Here is a 16,597-nt window from a genome sequence, read left to right as displayed (position 1 = left end):
GGCCTTTTAGAAGGAGGCTCAACATTTGTAGGTTCTTTAACAGTTTTTTTCAGAGAAATGTCTCTTGGACCGAACTCTTTTTTCAACTTTTTCCTGGCTTGTGGTTGTTTTTGCCATAGCTGGAGAACTATCCTTTCTTAAAGACTTATTAGCTCCTTTTTTAGGAACTTCTTCAATAGAATCATCTTTCTCTTCATTTTCATCATCAGAAACTGTGATTTCTTCTGTTTTCTTTTTGGACTGATCTTCATTTCTCTTGGAAACACGTGGTGACTTCTTAATTGGTGAGGATTCCACTTCAGGTTTTGAGCCTCTGGTTCTTTTGGACCTAGGTTCGACTGTAGATGGTTTTTTAAGAGATTCATCCTCAGACTCTTTTTCATCCTCCTTTTCTTTCACGGACTGACTCCTTGACCTCCTGTTTGATGAAGTGGTTTGTTGCTTAGTCTCCTTCCCTGAATCAGAACTCTTACGCCTCTTGCTTCCTCTTTCTTTTTCAGTTTCAGATTCATCTTCCACTTCACTTGCTTTTCGTTTTCGTGATGCTGGAGTCGTGTTCTCCTGAAACAAAACCACTATATAGTAATTGTATAATTTACATAAAGTTCACACATTAAAAAGTGTAAATATTTTTACCACTATTAAAATAAAATATGTAAATGAAACATATTTACTTAAAGCAGAGTTACATCAGAACTATAATGTTGACATATTTGACAACAATAAATGAATAGGATCAGAGTTTTCAGCTTTTGAGTTGTGTTATCATTCACACATGTTGAGCTGAAACTGAATGGTATTGTGATTTTCGAGCATTTTGTGGTGATTGTTGAATGAGTATATATTTGATAGGTTTCTTTACCAACTTTAGAATTCAGAACTTTAATTAATGGTATCTTTTAATGTTTAGTTTTTTATATCTATCATTTGGTATAGTTGTATTGGTCTGTTCAGAATTATATATATCTTTACATTAAGTTTCCAAATTAACTACAAACAAAACCCATTTTAAAGAAAATATAAGAAGTTGTAAATTATAAGTTCAATCACCATTCAAGCCTAGTAAATTAAATTAATAAAATATATATATTGTAAATGTCGCTTTTGAAAATAAAATTTTAAGGGCCATTTATATAAATAAAATTAAAAATACTTATACTTTCAATGATGGAATTTTCACAACTTACTACAACACAACTGAACATTTTGTGGGAATTTGAGATTTTGTCCCTTCTGAGATATTTTAGTTGAAAATACTTGACCTCCAAGAAATTACAATGTTTGAAGACAAATTGAAAAAAATGCCAATAAGTTTATAATAAGTAACACACAGACCTGAAATATTTTTGAGAAGTAGAGAACCACAAGTACTATAGTAAAAAAATTAAAGGTGATATTTGGTTTCTTCCATAACATTTATAATGTAAACAACAACAATTTACTTTTTTTTGTTTACAATTAAGTAGACTTGAATACTGATTGAAACTATGAACATACTTTTATTTTTCTAACTTTGTTTTACCACAATGTATTTAAAACTCAAAACACTACAGAATTTAACACATTGCAGATTACTGACGAACATTATTGTCTTGTGGTAGCAGGATCTGGAGGCACAGTAAAGAGCTCAGGTCACAAAAGCAACCTGCTTTAATATCACCACCTTATGGTTCTAATAATGTCTTGAAGACTGCATGAGCGTCATTACTAGCTAACAAAGTTTTAAACAATGGCAGTTTCTCTATTTTCTAAAACTGTGTGTAAATATTTTTTTCTACATCATAGTTATATGTACAAGGTGAAGGATCACCGGAATTTAAACTCTACACTATGTAGCGCTACTGATAAATTTTTTCAGCTGTTTTTACAACATCAACTAGTTTTTCATTTTACTGTATCGGTTGTCTGTATTATTGTGTGCTGTTAAAAATGGAAAATTTACAATCGTCCCAATTGGATCGGTATTTATTAGAGCGTGTAATATGATATATTACAATAGTTCATGAAATATTTATATTTCTCGAGTATACAGATGAAAATATGTCGTAACATATACGAGAATCCAGTTCCACACGCACTGAGCGGTTCAACACTACAGTGCAGCATTCCTGTTCTGCTGTTCATTCCTGAACGTAAACCTCTGTCAAGTGTGCGAAAGATAACGAAACTGTGCTACGTAAAAATAAATAAATATCAGTTTTCAACTCTCCAACGTAGAACAGATTGGTATCTGTTGTAAATTAGTCACTGAGTGGTTTGTCATCAATTGATTCTCAAATCGCTTTTTATCCATAAAAACTATGTATTTTTTTTAATAGAAACGTGGTAGATCAAAGCTGAAGGGTGGACTCGTTCAGTAGTTCCCACCAAAACTTACCTTTTTCTACAGTGATTATCAAGTCCCGCACATAAAAAGTTTCTGTAAATAGTAGTTTCTTTGAATTAGTTATGTTGACTGCCGCAATATAGCAACAAATGTACTACCGATAACAAATCTAGACACCATTTAAATGGATACTAGCCATATTAAGACTTTAGTATTGTTGAGTTTACTGCTTTGTAAACATGACATATTCTCAAGAGCAGCGAGTATCAATTTGATTTCACATATAATTGATATCTCTCAGCACTTATTTCCAATCAATAAAATTTCACCCGATCTCTGTTGATAAATTTTACTAATACTCAGAGGAGGCAAGGTTTAACTGCATGGAAACAATCTTCAATTATTAGTTCTCATTGCAAACAAAATACTTGTACAACTCAGGAATAACACATTAAATAAAGTTGTTTAGTAGTTTTATTTAAAACTATTATAAAGTTCAATTATTGGTTCTCATTGCAAACAAAATACTTGTACAACTCAGGAATAACACATTAAATAAAGTTGTTTAGTAGTTTTATTTAAAACTATTATAAAGTTCAATTTATATTTTCATTTGAAGCTTTATTTAACCTGTTGGGGAGTACTGACGGCTATAACCGTCACCCTACATAGTGTTTACTAGAGTAAGCAAAATTATCCTTAACGAACTCCAGGGAGTAAAGAAAAAAATTTTGTTGTTTTCATTCAAAATGTATTGAAACCTTACAAAATATCATAATAATGCATTTTTTGGATCTACAACTTGATAAATTCATACATTTTGTTTTTTTTTTTTTTTTTAGAATTTTACAAACGTATGATAGTGTTCAAAACACGGGTACACACAAAGTGCTACTTCACATTTTGTGCACTCATAAGCAGTTTCTTTCCTTTTACGCTCACCCCGTGTTGTATTTGAACACACAAAGCAGCGTTTTAGCTTCCTTCGGCCATTTTCCCTTACTGGTAGTGGGTGGGGGAAATGGCGACCTGACAAGCGTAGCAGCTGCTGGGCTCCGCCCAACAGACGCGTCACAGCTGCGGCCTCTTCTCTTGGTGCACCATGTACTTCCAGTATCTGTCTGATAACGTTAATTCGGAAGTCCATGATGTGAACCTTAGCATTTGGGTTTTTTGATACCATATATAGCCTATAAATGGACGTGGCATGAGAAAATTACAGAACTTTGGCGGCAAATCTGTGATTATGTATTCCGTCACTAGGAGCCAGCACCGTACAGCAATAATTACTTTGAACATTTCACAGTCGAAATAGTATGTAAGAACGCCACTAGAGTGCATAAACAGTTGCAATATTGATTGTTTTAGCAACCCCGTCATGGACGGTCATAACCGTCAATACTCTTTTGGGATCAAACGGCTATAACCGTCTGTACTCTTTTGGAACAACTTTCAGCTACTCCTCAACAGGTTAATAAACTCATAAACATTTACTTACTTCTTTTATAGATTTTCTGCTTCCCCTTTCCCTCCTTGATCTTGTTGGAGCAGTTTCTTCTTTATCATTTTCTTCATCTTTTTCATTCCTGGGCACAATAATGTGTATGAGAATAGTTTTAAAATTATATAAACAATAATGTGTAGATTATTTTAGAACGAGTGATAATCAGTTAATTTTGTACAAATGTTTTTAGTATAATATACAAAATCTTAAATTGGAACCATTTCATACAATGCTCTTATTCTATTATTAAATATAAGGTTACGATGTAAAACATTTTAAATCCTGACAATATACCATTTAAGATTTCCTGGGAACTATAGACAAATATAACAACACAGTATCTTGTTATATTGTTAATTTTAATCGAACATTTTACACATTTAATTTTTTGTTAAAGCCACCTTTGAAATAAGCTAAAAGTAAATCTGTACTTACGAAATGTGAGGAAACAAAAATTGAAAAGCTCTTCTGACAGTCAACAAATGTTTATATCGTCTTGAAATATTAAACAGAAGACTGAAGATGCATTATTAGTTTAAAATATTAACCCTTTCACGTATTATTTTTCCAGTAACTACATTCAAAAATACTTTCTTGTCACTTACATAACTATAAGTTCTGCTCACTGTCATAATCTTCCATACCTTTCCATGTCGTATGTACATGCCTAGGCCTGTTTCAATTCCTAGGAATAGGATAATTTATGCCTATGTTCATTGCATCCCCAACTTCTAATTCAGGAACAGCTTTGTCTAGGCATAGACCTAGTCTTTGGAACTCTTAGACAAAGTCTAATTCAATTTCACTGGCAGAATCTTCTGAATTGTTATAGTCTATGAGCCTGTCAATTCTATCGTCTCTAATATTACCTGTTCCAGCCATAACTGTAAGAACAACGTAAAATAATTATGTTTAGCCTCAATAGACCAAAAAATTAAAAAATTCTTTATTCATAAATTGTACATACATTCAGTGAATAGTGTCTACAATGTTACAAACTAACATATAATATCAATAAATTGTTTTAATTCCTCAGTTGAGTACAGAAATATGTTCATTAAATATGCCTTAAGCTTTACACTCAATTTATTTTGATTACTTTCATTTTTTATTTTTACAGGAATATAATTTAAAAACTTGTTGCCACCATATTTAGTCTTTTTTTATACAAATTTAACCTATGATGGTTTACAACAGATTTCTCTTACAGGTATTATAACTATGGATTTGTTCAATTAAGTTTCATGGTTATAGTTACAAACATTATAGTCTCATAAACATATTAGCCATAAACAGTAATCATCTTTAGCTCTCCAAAGTATTTTTTGACAGATTCTAAATAATTTCAATTTAATATCACCCTCAACACTTTCTTTTGAACTTTAAGAATCTCATTCAGGTCTTTTTTGTTGAAATATGTGATATGTTTTTATATATGAAAAATATGAATGAACACGGGAAAAATATATTCGTTTGAGAATTTTTACAGTACAAAGTGGTTGTACCCTTCTGATTGCAACTAACCCAGAGTAAATCCTATTGAGTATTAATTCAACATCTTATGTTGAATTATTGTCAAGCACTAATACAAAAAATTTTAGGAACAACATAGCAGGAATGCCTGCGTAGACTCTAGACAGGCTGTAGACACAGTTCATTCAATTATTCTGCATTACACATTCAAAACTGATTACCACATAATCATTACAGTTATTGCAATAACTTGAAAGGTGTTCAAAAAACAAACATTACAGACTTGACTCGTGGAATATAAAGTCCACATCCGTCCAAAGAGATCCAAAAAAAGAGATTGGTGACAGTGTCTGATATCAGACGATGCATTGAGTGAAAGGTGAAATAAAGTAAACTCAATATCTGCATTGAATCGACCCTTCCCACTATAACTACTTCACAAGAAGTAAACTTGGTTGCTCCGCCGTGCTTAGGGATGGTGTCTAAAACATCGCAGTGCACTCATATGTGCACCCAATGAGACAATGAGAGTATCTCGTAATCTAGATTACACTGGATATTTATTGGGTAAGAAGATAGACAGACCTCTTTTGTAGTCGAGGTATCTCTGATGTTGAAACAATGCAAAGAGTTTGTTAAGACTATCTTAGTCACTGACTTTATTTTTATCTCTTCAAACTAACATGGCCTTCAGAGTTCCATGAGTCAAGTATATCACAGTGTCAGATTTCAGACGCTGCACTAAGTCAAAGGTAAAATAGAGCTAAACTCAACATACGCAAGAAATCGCAGTTTTCACCAAAAATGATTAGGGAAGCCGTGCCAGGGACTCAGAGCTATGAATCATACATATCAACATATCTATAGTTTAAGAAGTAACCTTGCAAGTTAATTGAATTAACTCATGGTAAATTTATTAAACGTATAAAATAAAATAACTCTTTCATTTCATGTGATTAATTGTTTAACGTGTTTAAGAAAGTAGATTTTCTTATTAAAACAGGACTTCAATGACATCAATACTGTACACAGACTCACTGATCTTGAATACTCACTTAGCCTTGGAAGCATTTTCTTGCAAAAACCAACAAACAGTCCGACACTCAAATAGAGGCTTTGGTTTACAGATGAAACATTTCCAATCATCTGACTCTAAATCCTTTAGGTCTTGCTTGTCCAGATTTTGCTTCATACATTTCTGAAACAGTCAACATTGTGATGTCAAATTATTTTTTTAGATTACGATTGAAATAAGTAACAAGTAACATTAATGTTAACTGAGGCGATACGAATAGAAAACAGATGGTGTTGGGAGGGGAGGGGATCAAATTTGAAATGTCGATACAATTGAGGCTTTTCCTTATTTCACTAACGACAATTCGTGCAGGAATGGACGGATGCATCTAAAAAAATATATATTCATTTTAGGCCTTGATTACGACACAAGCAGTGGGCGGTATGCATTCAACAGTATTGTTTGCTAAATAATGAACATAAAAGGGGACAAAATTTACTGCTTATATCACACCAGAGCTCTTACAATTAATTGACCCTTAAGAACAGTTCACACAAGCGAGAATGGCGCAAGCCTAATCACCGCAATCTGTCCTGGCACGATTTAGAGCAGTTCCACATGACCCAAAAAAAGCTGACATAACGCTGGAAAAAGCCGTTGGCTGTGGCAGTGAAATTGTAGGTCCCTTTTATCTCGAGTTCCAGGTTTCTATCAAGTCAGTTTTACCTATTACTACTGCACTCAGATCTAGGGAATAAAAAAAATATTACTTTATGTTTGAAAGATCATTCAACGAACAAGTGTTGATTCCACAACACAGGCCTACACTCTACTTCTTTATAAACCGTTCTGTTTTAAAGTTGCACATTTTTAAGTGTAAAATAATGTTAATAATATCAGAACTAAAACTAAAAACACCTGTATTCAAATTGAGTAGGGACGTGAAAAACTGCAACAGATGCCAAAATTTCAGAATCCTTGAACCACTGCACGCACTAGTGGCATGCTTTGGCGCTAGACACTGAAATGTGAATTGCACCATATTATCAGATAAACTATTAATCGCACCAGAACCGAATGCCGTGATTAGGCTTGTGTAATTTACGCTCACGTTTAAACCGGGCCTTACAACAGCCACGGCGACCACACATCTTGATTCATTTAATCACGTTGTAGAAATTTTCTGTTTGTAAATTAAAGGTTTTTTCATGGTGAACAAAATTTACGGTTTTCAATGTCGGGTGGGAATCCTGACTATATGCAAACTCTTCTAAATGTTAATTAACCTACTGTGTCACACTAAATTGTTATTTAGCACTATATGGGCTTCGGGCAACTACTGGCTGATCAACAACGCCAGGTCTCATTTAATTCAATTCAAAATATCTATTTGTCAAGCACAAGTGCTCATGAATGGGCGTCAACTTACTCTATTATATTCAATTTATAAATTATAAGAGCACAAAATAGTTGAAACTTAAATTAAAACATTATTAAACCAAACCATCAGCCCATCAGACAAAATATTTCCCTAATGAATAAATAGGCTTTCCAATTAGAAAGTTTTAATTTTCCTTTTATTCAGCACAGTCTCTCAGAGTTCAATTACAATTTTATCAAACTAAGCATAACAGATTTCACTGGTAAGGTTCAAAACGACTCGGGAAAAACAATACTCATGCTTAGTTGTAAAAGCAATTTCACATGTTAAAACATTTGAATATGAACAATGTAAACATAAAAAACCTTACTATATTGTAGAAACAATAACAACATTTCTAGAAATGTTTTTATGGAGATTTTGTCATAAGTAAAGTGATGAGCCAAGTAACATTACTTTAGACATGTCTAAAGCTCACATCTTGATCACTCTCTTCACTTTTGCTATTTTATATCTCTTCTTATCAGTATTGACATTGAATGGATGATAAGAACATAAGACAAACCACAAGATATATGTTACCTTACAAAAAGCGCAAGTACAACTGGAACACAGGTATAGTGTGCCTCCCTGACCACACCATCGACAGTACTTATCATCTCCGTCCTCATCTACGGAGAAATAGCCATCACCATAGAATGATGAGCAGTCCTGCAACACATTCAGACAATACTTTACAATTTAGTGGCAATAGGACAAAATGTCCTAAGATATGCTAGAGATGCATGATAAAAGAAATGAATTACAAACCTTGGAAATACATGATCAGTTTTGCATCACAATATCAGGGCAGAGTATATGTTAAAAGTTTACTACAACCACAAGTAATAATAACCATCAAAATATTACATATGGTCAACCATAAACTGACCCTAAAGCTTTTATACACGGCAGCTGGCTGAAATGGAGCATTCCATATCAGTTTATCCAAACCCATGATTAACAAATTTGTTAATATGAATGAAAAATGCATAAAGAGCTAATCAGGAATACTCAAAATCAAAAGTAACTCACTGACTTATTTGAGGCATTTTACGTAGGCCTAATACTTTCTAATAATTACGTAAGGACTTCAAATAATACTGATTTTCCGAATATTTAATGTAAATGATATATTATAAGATAACAACAATGATATAAAATACATTTTAATCGGACAAAAAGGCCATTTACATAATTCAGAGTCAAACATTTTCGATTAATATAAATCTATTTTTGGTTGGAAAATCTAAAAAAATAACAAGGTGCCTACTAAAATGCAGAAATAAAACTCCTTGTTTTCTTTAATACATTCTAAATACATATTTACCTTCATGTGAGTACACTTTTTATCACACAATTAAAACTTTGGTTACCAAGCAGCTCAATATATAATATTAGGGCATGCATTAGTCATATAACCTCTAATGTAAACAAGATACATATTTCAATTTTTAATGGGAAATGAGGTTTACAGTTTTTTTTTTTTTTTTTATTATACTAACTCTATTGAAACAAAATATTTGTTTCAATAAATAACTTAAGTTTACTAAATTAGTAATATGCCTAACATTTATAAGATAAATAAATATCTAACGCCTTTATTCTTGAGCGGTCTTCATTAATTACATTGCTTTGCAAACAGTTCACGTCACCAAATTTAATTTTGAATAAGAGTTAATGTGAATAATAAAAATATAAACATTTTTAAGCGCAGTAAATAGAAAGTTTATTTAAACAAAGACTGATTTTTTTTATTTCAAGTTAATTTCAAACTTTAGGGAACTGGGTAATTCAATATTTAGTTGTTAGAAGAAGTATGAAAACCTTCTTTGAATCAGTTCAAGGTTCAAGCAAGGTATCCTGTTAGTTCCAACGGTCCCTCAGGTTAAAATAATTCCTAAGTTTGCTTTTTAGGTACAGGGGTTCACCTGATAAGAACTTTGTGTACATGAATAATATTTTTAAGTAAAGAACTTACCATGATTAGTAGAAAATCTGCTTGCTTTTAAAATACAGCTAAGTGGTCAAAATTGTTAAAATACAGGATAAATCTAGCTTAAGTATTTTGTGTCATTTGAAGAATTGCAAGATGTTTCTGTGCTAAACTAAGACTTAAAACTGGAGATACATTAAGGGCCACAGGTAGTATAATGGTTTTGTAGTTTTGCACATTGAGCACACACTACGTACTAATGATGTCTCTCGTATCAAGATGTGACATTAGTTTAATTCCTACGAGTTTAAAATCTAGCACATAATACTTACTAATTATGTCTCTTGTATCAAGATGTGACACTAGTTTAATTCCTAAGTTAAAAATCTAGCACACACTACTTACTAATGATGTCTCTTATATCAATATGTGTGACACTAGTTTACTTCCTACAACTTTAAAATCTAGCACATAATACTTACTAATTATGTCTCTTGTATCAAGATGTGACACTAGTTTAATTCCTAAGTTAAAAATCTAGCACACACTACTTACTAATGATGTCTCTTATATCAATATGTGTGACACTAGTTTACTTCCTACAACTTTAAAATCTAGCACATAATACTTACTAATTATGTCTCTTGTATCAAGATGTGACACTAGTTTAATTCCTAAGTTAAAAATCTAGCACACACTACTTACTAATGATGTCTCTTATATCAATATGTGTGACATTAGTTTAATTCCTACGAGTTTAAAATCTAGCACATAATACTTACTAATTATGTCTCTTGTATCAAGATGTGACACTAGTTTAATTCCTAAGTTAAAAATCTAGCACACACTACTTACTAATGATGTCTCTTATATCAATATGTGTGACATTAGTTTAATTCCTACGAGTTTAAAATCTAGCACATAATACTTACTAATTATGTCTCTTGTATCAAGATGTGACACTAGTTTAATTCCTAAGTTAAAAATCTAGCACACACTACTTACTAATGATGTCTCTTATATCAATATGTGTGACATTAGTTTAATTCCTACGAGTTTAAAATCTAGCACATAATACTTACTAATTATGTCTCTTGTATCAAGATGTGACACTAGTTTAATTCCTAAGTTAAAAATCTAGCACACACTACTTACTAATGATGTCTCTTATACTCAACTAAACTTACCCCACACACCAATACGCCTAGAACCATGTGTACATACGGTTCTGTTGCCTTCTTGGCCAGATCGGCCAGACTCTTGCCGCAGACTGTACACTTCAGCTTCTCTTTGCGGATGTGCTTCACATCATCTGCACAACAGTCTTCATTTAGAACAACTTAACGTACCATCTACAGCCATTCTGTACACTATAGCACTTGAATATATACAATCATAATAGCTAAACACTAAACATAAACACAAATATACCAGGTTAAAATAAAATCTTTTTATGGTTTTAAAAGAATTTCCTAACAATGCTTGTGGTCTATGTCTCGCAATTCAGGGATAACAAGAATGAAATATATAACAGAAAAAGTCAACACAAAACTGTTGATTGTCCTGTTATACATCTTAGATGGAATTAAATTTTTATAACTATAACATATTGATTATTTGAAATATTAAATAGCTACTTTCATAATTTTGTCACATTAAATATAAAATAGATTGTTTAATATAAGTATTAAATATAAAACAAAGTAAATGTTTTCAGCAACAAAGTTTTGATTGTTTACAAAAATTTTAATATTTATGTCATCAATCTTAATAATAATATGTATTAGGCCTATTGCAATAAATTTGAAAGCTTATAATTTGCAGAAAAGGTATACATTTATGTAACAGTGCTAATTTGGGTTGGTAGTTTTCAATACCATTTAAACTAATGTACGTTTTCCTGTTTCAATTAATAATTAAACCTGTGGCACAATAATATTCTAAATCAAATCTACACTGCCATCAATTTACACTGCAGCCACTAATCTTGCAACAAAAACTACAGAATCAAGATGCAGCTCCTATAGTGAAAGAAACTACAGAAATAAGATTTGAGTAAGTTATCAACTAAAATATCATATACATATAATTGTTGATGAACAGTAATACATTTTCGCAATGATATTGCCTCTATTTAGGTAGGAAGTTATGACATAGTAAATTTTACCTGGACCCTTTTTATTTCTATATTTCTTCTCCTCCTCAGAAACTTCTATACACAGATTTTCACCCAAAGTTCGTATAATCTTATCAGCTGGTTCTGGCTCCACTGCCTTAGCTTTCCCCATTCTGCAAATAAACAATAAAAAATATAAATACTAATACTAGTAAACACTATCGAAGAAATGCTATTGTCTATGTTGTATTCTTGATGGAAGTGGCAAGGTTTTAATTGTGAACAAATTTTTAATAATTCTACAAAATCTTTGGATGAGTCCCTAACTGGCAAAGGCACTTTTCAAATTAACACTTTGTAGTAGTATTAAAAATGTATTCATTATTAAATTCCATTACACGTATTCATTACAACCCTGTCAGTTTTTCTACATTTTTAACAGACACTAATAGTTTTTAGTTTTCAAAAGATAATTGCTTGAAGGTTCATTGTACATTTTCTTGATCTCCTTTAACCTTATGACTGGTAAAACCTATAAGGTATTTAGCGCCCCTGAGACAATGCATATCAGATCTCAGAATTGGTCTATTTTTTCTGCATTAATCTAATAATATTATAAATGCTTTGTTTGTTTTGCTTTAACATATAAACTGTTCAACTGTTTGTACTGGGGTAATTCTAAGCAATATATGGGTCAACCTCGATTTTTCTCATATTACAATATAATGTTCCAATAGTCAATTAGAAAAGGAAATGACTAGAATTTCTTGCCGGAAAGCAGTTATAGGGAGCAGGCAACTCATATTACAATATAATGTTCCAATAGTCAATTGGAAAAGGAAATGACTAGAATTTCTTGCTGGAAAGCAGTTATAGGGAGCAGGCAACCGCGAGAATTACCTATTAGTGATCAGGGGCACTGACGTGATCTGGGCTTTAAATTTGGAACTACTCGAGTTAATTTTTTTTTCTAGAAGAGCAAGCAGCGCGAAGCGCTGCGCAGCGGGCAAGCATCGTGCGTGATCTTCGTATATACTGAATTGATTCAGGCCAAAGGAATGACACAGATTCCTTTACCAGATTTTTACGGAGATTTTGTATTGGGCGGATTATATTGGTTTACTTTGCTTTCCAGCATGTAATTATGTGTTTAAAATTGTTTTACATACATTACCTGCATTATATTGTAATATGTAATAACAATTTATCAGAAATTTTTAATAAAAAAAAGATCACGCACAATGCCTGCCCGCTGCGCAGCGCTTCGCGCTGCTTGCTCTAAAAAAAAAAAAAAATTAACTCGAGTAGTTCCAAATTTGAAGCCCAGATCACGTCAGTGCCCCTGATCACTAATAGGTAACTCTAAGCAATATATGACCGTCTGGCGGTTGCCTGCTCCCTATAACTGCTTTCCGGCAAGAAATTCTAGTCATTTCCTTTTCTAATTGACTATTGTAACATTATATTGTAATATGAGAAAAATCGAGTTTGACCCATATATTGCTTAGAATTACCTGTACTGGAATTTTACATGGGTATTCTTAGGGTCCCTGGGATGAATATAGGCCTATTTTTAAATTTGAAAATCCATCCAGTCTACATCCCACTGGTCTTAAAGTAGTAAAAAATCCAACATTGATCTCTAATTCCTTGTAACATTTTTTATGACAAGCAAAACCATATATTTAATTAATTTAACCACTATTTTCAATTTGCTTACACTCATAGTGTGTAAATTCTCTAGGGATTAACCATTAACTTTCACACCGTTTTTAGATTTCAGTGATTCGATAAGTACTCATTACCAAATGTCCTAAAATATAATATGGCCAGAATTGTACTACAAAGACTCCCTTGAAGAAGTCGGCAAGAACTATGCCAGAAGAATGTTCGCTGGACTTTGCTTTTAAACTAATGTACCACTAAATGGATTCCACATTTTGAAATCCCGACAGCTCTATATGTTCTTAACTATTAAAAATATTTTTCAGTTTATAAAGAAACAAACACATAAATAAGTTAGTGTTGTTTTTAATGTACTTTTACCTTATTGTTTAGCAAATATTAAGTAATAGATATAAAAGACAAAGAGTTACTATCCAAACACATAAATAAATAACGTCTTTATTCAGCAAGCGTTCTTCAAAACTACTCTGATTTACAAGGCGAATCATTGAGATGATGTCATTCAAATCTAAAACGAAATAAAATTATATAAAAATCTTTTTGAGATGATTTTTTTAAACGAACAGTTCACCCCTTAGTTGGCTCTTCAAAGCAGGGGGCAAAGCATTGTATATTTCCGGTCCAAAGTATCTTAAAAGCTTCCTTGCCGATTTCTAAAAGGATCCTTGGCAAATGACATAGGCCGTCCTGTCAAGTACTGCAAGTGTTTATTTCATGCCTGAGAATAAGTTTTTGCCTGATATATTCAGGCTTGTCAGTCTGAATAACTTTGGGGTAGGGTACGATAAGCGGACCCGGTTTTTTATATTAAAGAATATAGTCTTTGATAACTAATATTCGCATCTCAAATCCTAGACTATCAATCGATATAAAAGTATCTATAGTCCTCAATAACAATCATATGTTTTAAATTAAAATATGAATTTAATATTTACAGTGATCAAACAAATTATTATAACAAAAATTTGAAAAACTGAAGACAACCATATTTGCTCCTCTAACAGTTATAGTTGTTTCTTTGCCACAAATTTTACATAATGGGGTTTTCGGTACGAGTCCAACATGTTGAAGCCACAAAAACAATATATTTTATTTATGTCTTATCATCTTTCAAAGCAATGTCATGTAGTTTTCTAAAATTGACTGCCATTTTTAATAATTAAAATTACTTATGTAAAATTGAAATATTACCCAACGTGTATTATTTTAAAGTGTTTACAGCTGTTGATATCTAGACTATTTAAGTTAATATTTCAAAATAATTAATCAGTATCGATGGTTATGATTAAGTAATATCGTTTGCCAATGTTGATATAAAAATCCGGGTCCGCTTATCGTACCCTACCCTAACTTTGTAAACAACAACTTGCACAGTTTACAAGTCACAACAATCTTTAATCGATAACACCTTAGAACTTAACCTAAGTAAATTCACTGACATGATCAAATCTTTTGAGATTGTAAACAAATTTCAGAGCTCTGTTTTCCAATCTAGTGAGAACCATTCCATTTTTCCGAGTAAGACAATGAGCGAAAGATGAAGGAACATATATCATTGTAAAACACTTTTATTGTTGAGCAGACAATTTCAAACTTAGCAGACACTGGCAGTGTACACATTTATATAACGTCTTCAACTTTATGACAACGCTTTTACATGATTCTTAAAATCAAGATTAGAATCCAAAATGGTGATGAATATGAGGAAAATATGTGAGGTGTTTCTTACAAGTGACCAGATTTGTTTAAGTAGCTTCAACATGTGGGTTTGGCTCCTGGTGACCCATAGGGAGAATTCTTTTACCAAAAGTGGTTATTCATTGATATCAAGCTGGGCAAGTTATAAATATTGTAAAGTTTCTTTGATGTCTAAGTCTAGGCCATAGTTGGTTTTGTTATTTTGTAATGTTGGTGTTAAATTTATGTTTTTAAAATTGTAAAATACGAGATTTTTCGTATTACGGTAATTAATTATACCTCTTATTGTGTACGATTTTTACATGTCGAATTGATGGATAAAAACAACAGAATAACCTGTAACAAGTGTAAGCCGCTTTAAAGTCTCCCCTTTCTAGGTTATAGTAAACAACTAATTTAGGCATATTAGTGACATGTATCAAATCAATAGAAGGCAATAAAAATAAAAAAGTAATGATAACATTAAATATTTTAACAAAGTAATAGTCCTAGCTAGTAATGCCAAGCTTGGACAAAATAATTACGAATCCCTAACTAGCAATGTATAACTCTGTGGGATTACTACATGATCATGAAAAATAAATGTATTCATAAGTGTTTCAGTGAACAGAAGGTTCAGAAGTTATAATTAGCAGTTATAGAAGAGGAAAAACATAACCAGACTTGCCTTGTATATTTACATCACAAGTAGCCTAAATGAATGGTTTATAACTCCATAAAAACATTTGTAATCGTTCCCAGTTTATTAATTAAAAGCTGAGTGAAGAACCAGCAAATAATACATAGTTTGATATAAAATTCAGGAATTTTAAAATTCGAAGATGTGAAAAAACAATATTCCAGGACTCTCCTGCAAACCAAGCAGCGTCTTTCATTGCAACTTTTATGTACTACAGACTACAGAGAAATGGCGCCCAATTTGTAAACCCATATACTTTGCAGAAGGTTTGAGTATAGAGGACCTAAAAAGATACTACAAAGTCACTATGTCAAATTAATTGATACAAATATTTTTTCAATTGTAGAAAAAGTGTATAGATTACTTACTTCCAACACAATCACGAATGTAACTGTACGATGCGATAACACGACAACTATCCCTGATTCGACATAAAGCCAAAGGTGGATAGATCTGTATTCTGTAGCTAAACAAAGAGATAGATGGTTCGAGATATTGACTTCATTTTGTAATTTCCAGCCAAGAGAAACGCTATATATACTGTATATAATGTATATCACAAATTTTCGTTACATATTATGGATTTTGGCTGATAGCATAAGTCTGCATCATCGTGTACTTATATAATAGAATAAACTACACGAAAAGGGAAGTTTTGTTGTTATATAATGAAATAAAACAATGTTCTAGAATACAGCCTGAATAATCTTCAAATGCTTGGAAACTCCATTTTGATATCTTTTG

The 16,597-nt window shown here is 32.0% G+C and overlaps 1 protein-coding gene across 2 annotated transcripts; it reads right to left on the bottom strand.

Moving 5' to 3' along the window:
• Nucleotides 1-33: 33 nt before the first annotated feature.
• Nucleotides 34-16,345, bottom strand: LOC124362032 (transcriptional regulator ATRX-like). 2 transcript variants are annotated; one of them, XM_046816182.1, is made up of 7 exons: nt 16,222-16,345; nt 11,842-11,963; nt 10,862-10,986; nt 8,282-8,410; nt 6,359-6,501; nt 3,825-3,912; nt 34-561 (listed from the first exon to the last, which is right to left on the bottom strand). In XM_046816182.1, the coding sequence occupies exons 2-7, from the start codon at nt 11,960-11,962 to the stop codon at nt 37-39; spliced, it is 1,131 nt and encodes a 376-aa protein (XP_046672138.1). In that variant the 5' UTR covers nt 11,963; nt 16,222-16,345; the 3' UTR covers nt 34-36. The 2 variants fall into 2 exon arrangements, with proteins under 2 accessions (XP_046672138.1, XP_046672137.1); XM_046816181.1 differs by lacking the exon at nt 16,222-16,345 and adding an exon at nt 15,842-16,050.
• Nucleotides 16,346-16,597: the final 252 nt, after the last annotated feature.

This window comes from Homalodisca vitripennis, chromosome 5, assembly GCF_021130785.1.
Source record: "Homalodisca vitripennis isolate AUS2020 chromosome 5, UT_GWSS_2.1, whole genome shotgun sequence".
NCBI classification, from domain to species: domain Eukaryota; kingdom Metazoa; phylum Arthropoda; class Insecta; order Hemiptera; family Cicadellidae; genus Homalodisca; species Homalodisca vitripennis.
The sequence above is the reverse complement of the archived record's forward strand: the minus strand, read 5'-3'. Positions and strand labels throughout refer to the sequence as shown.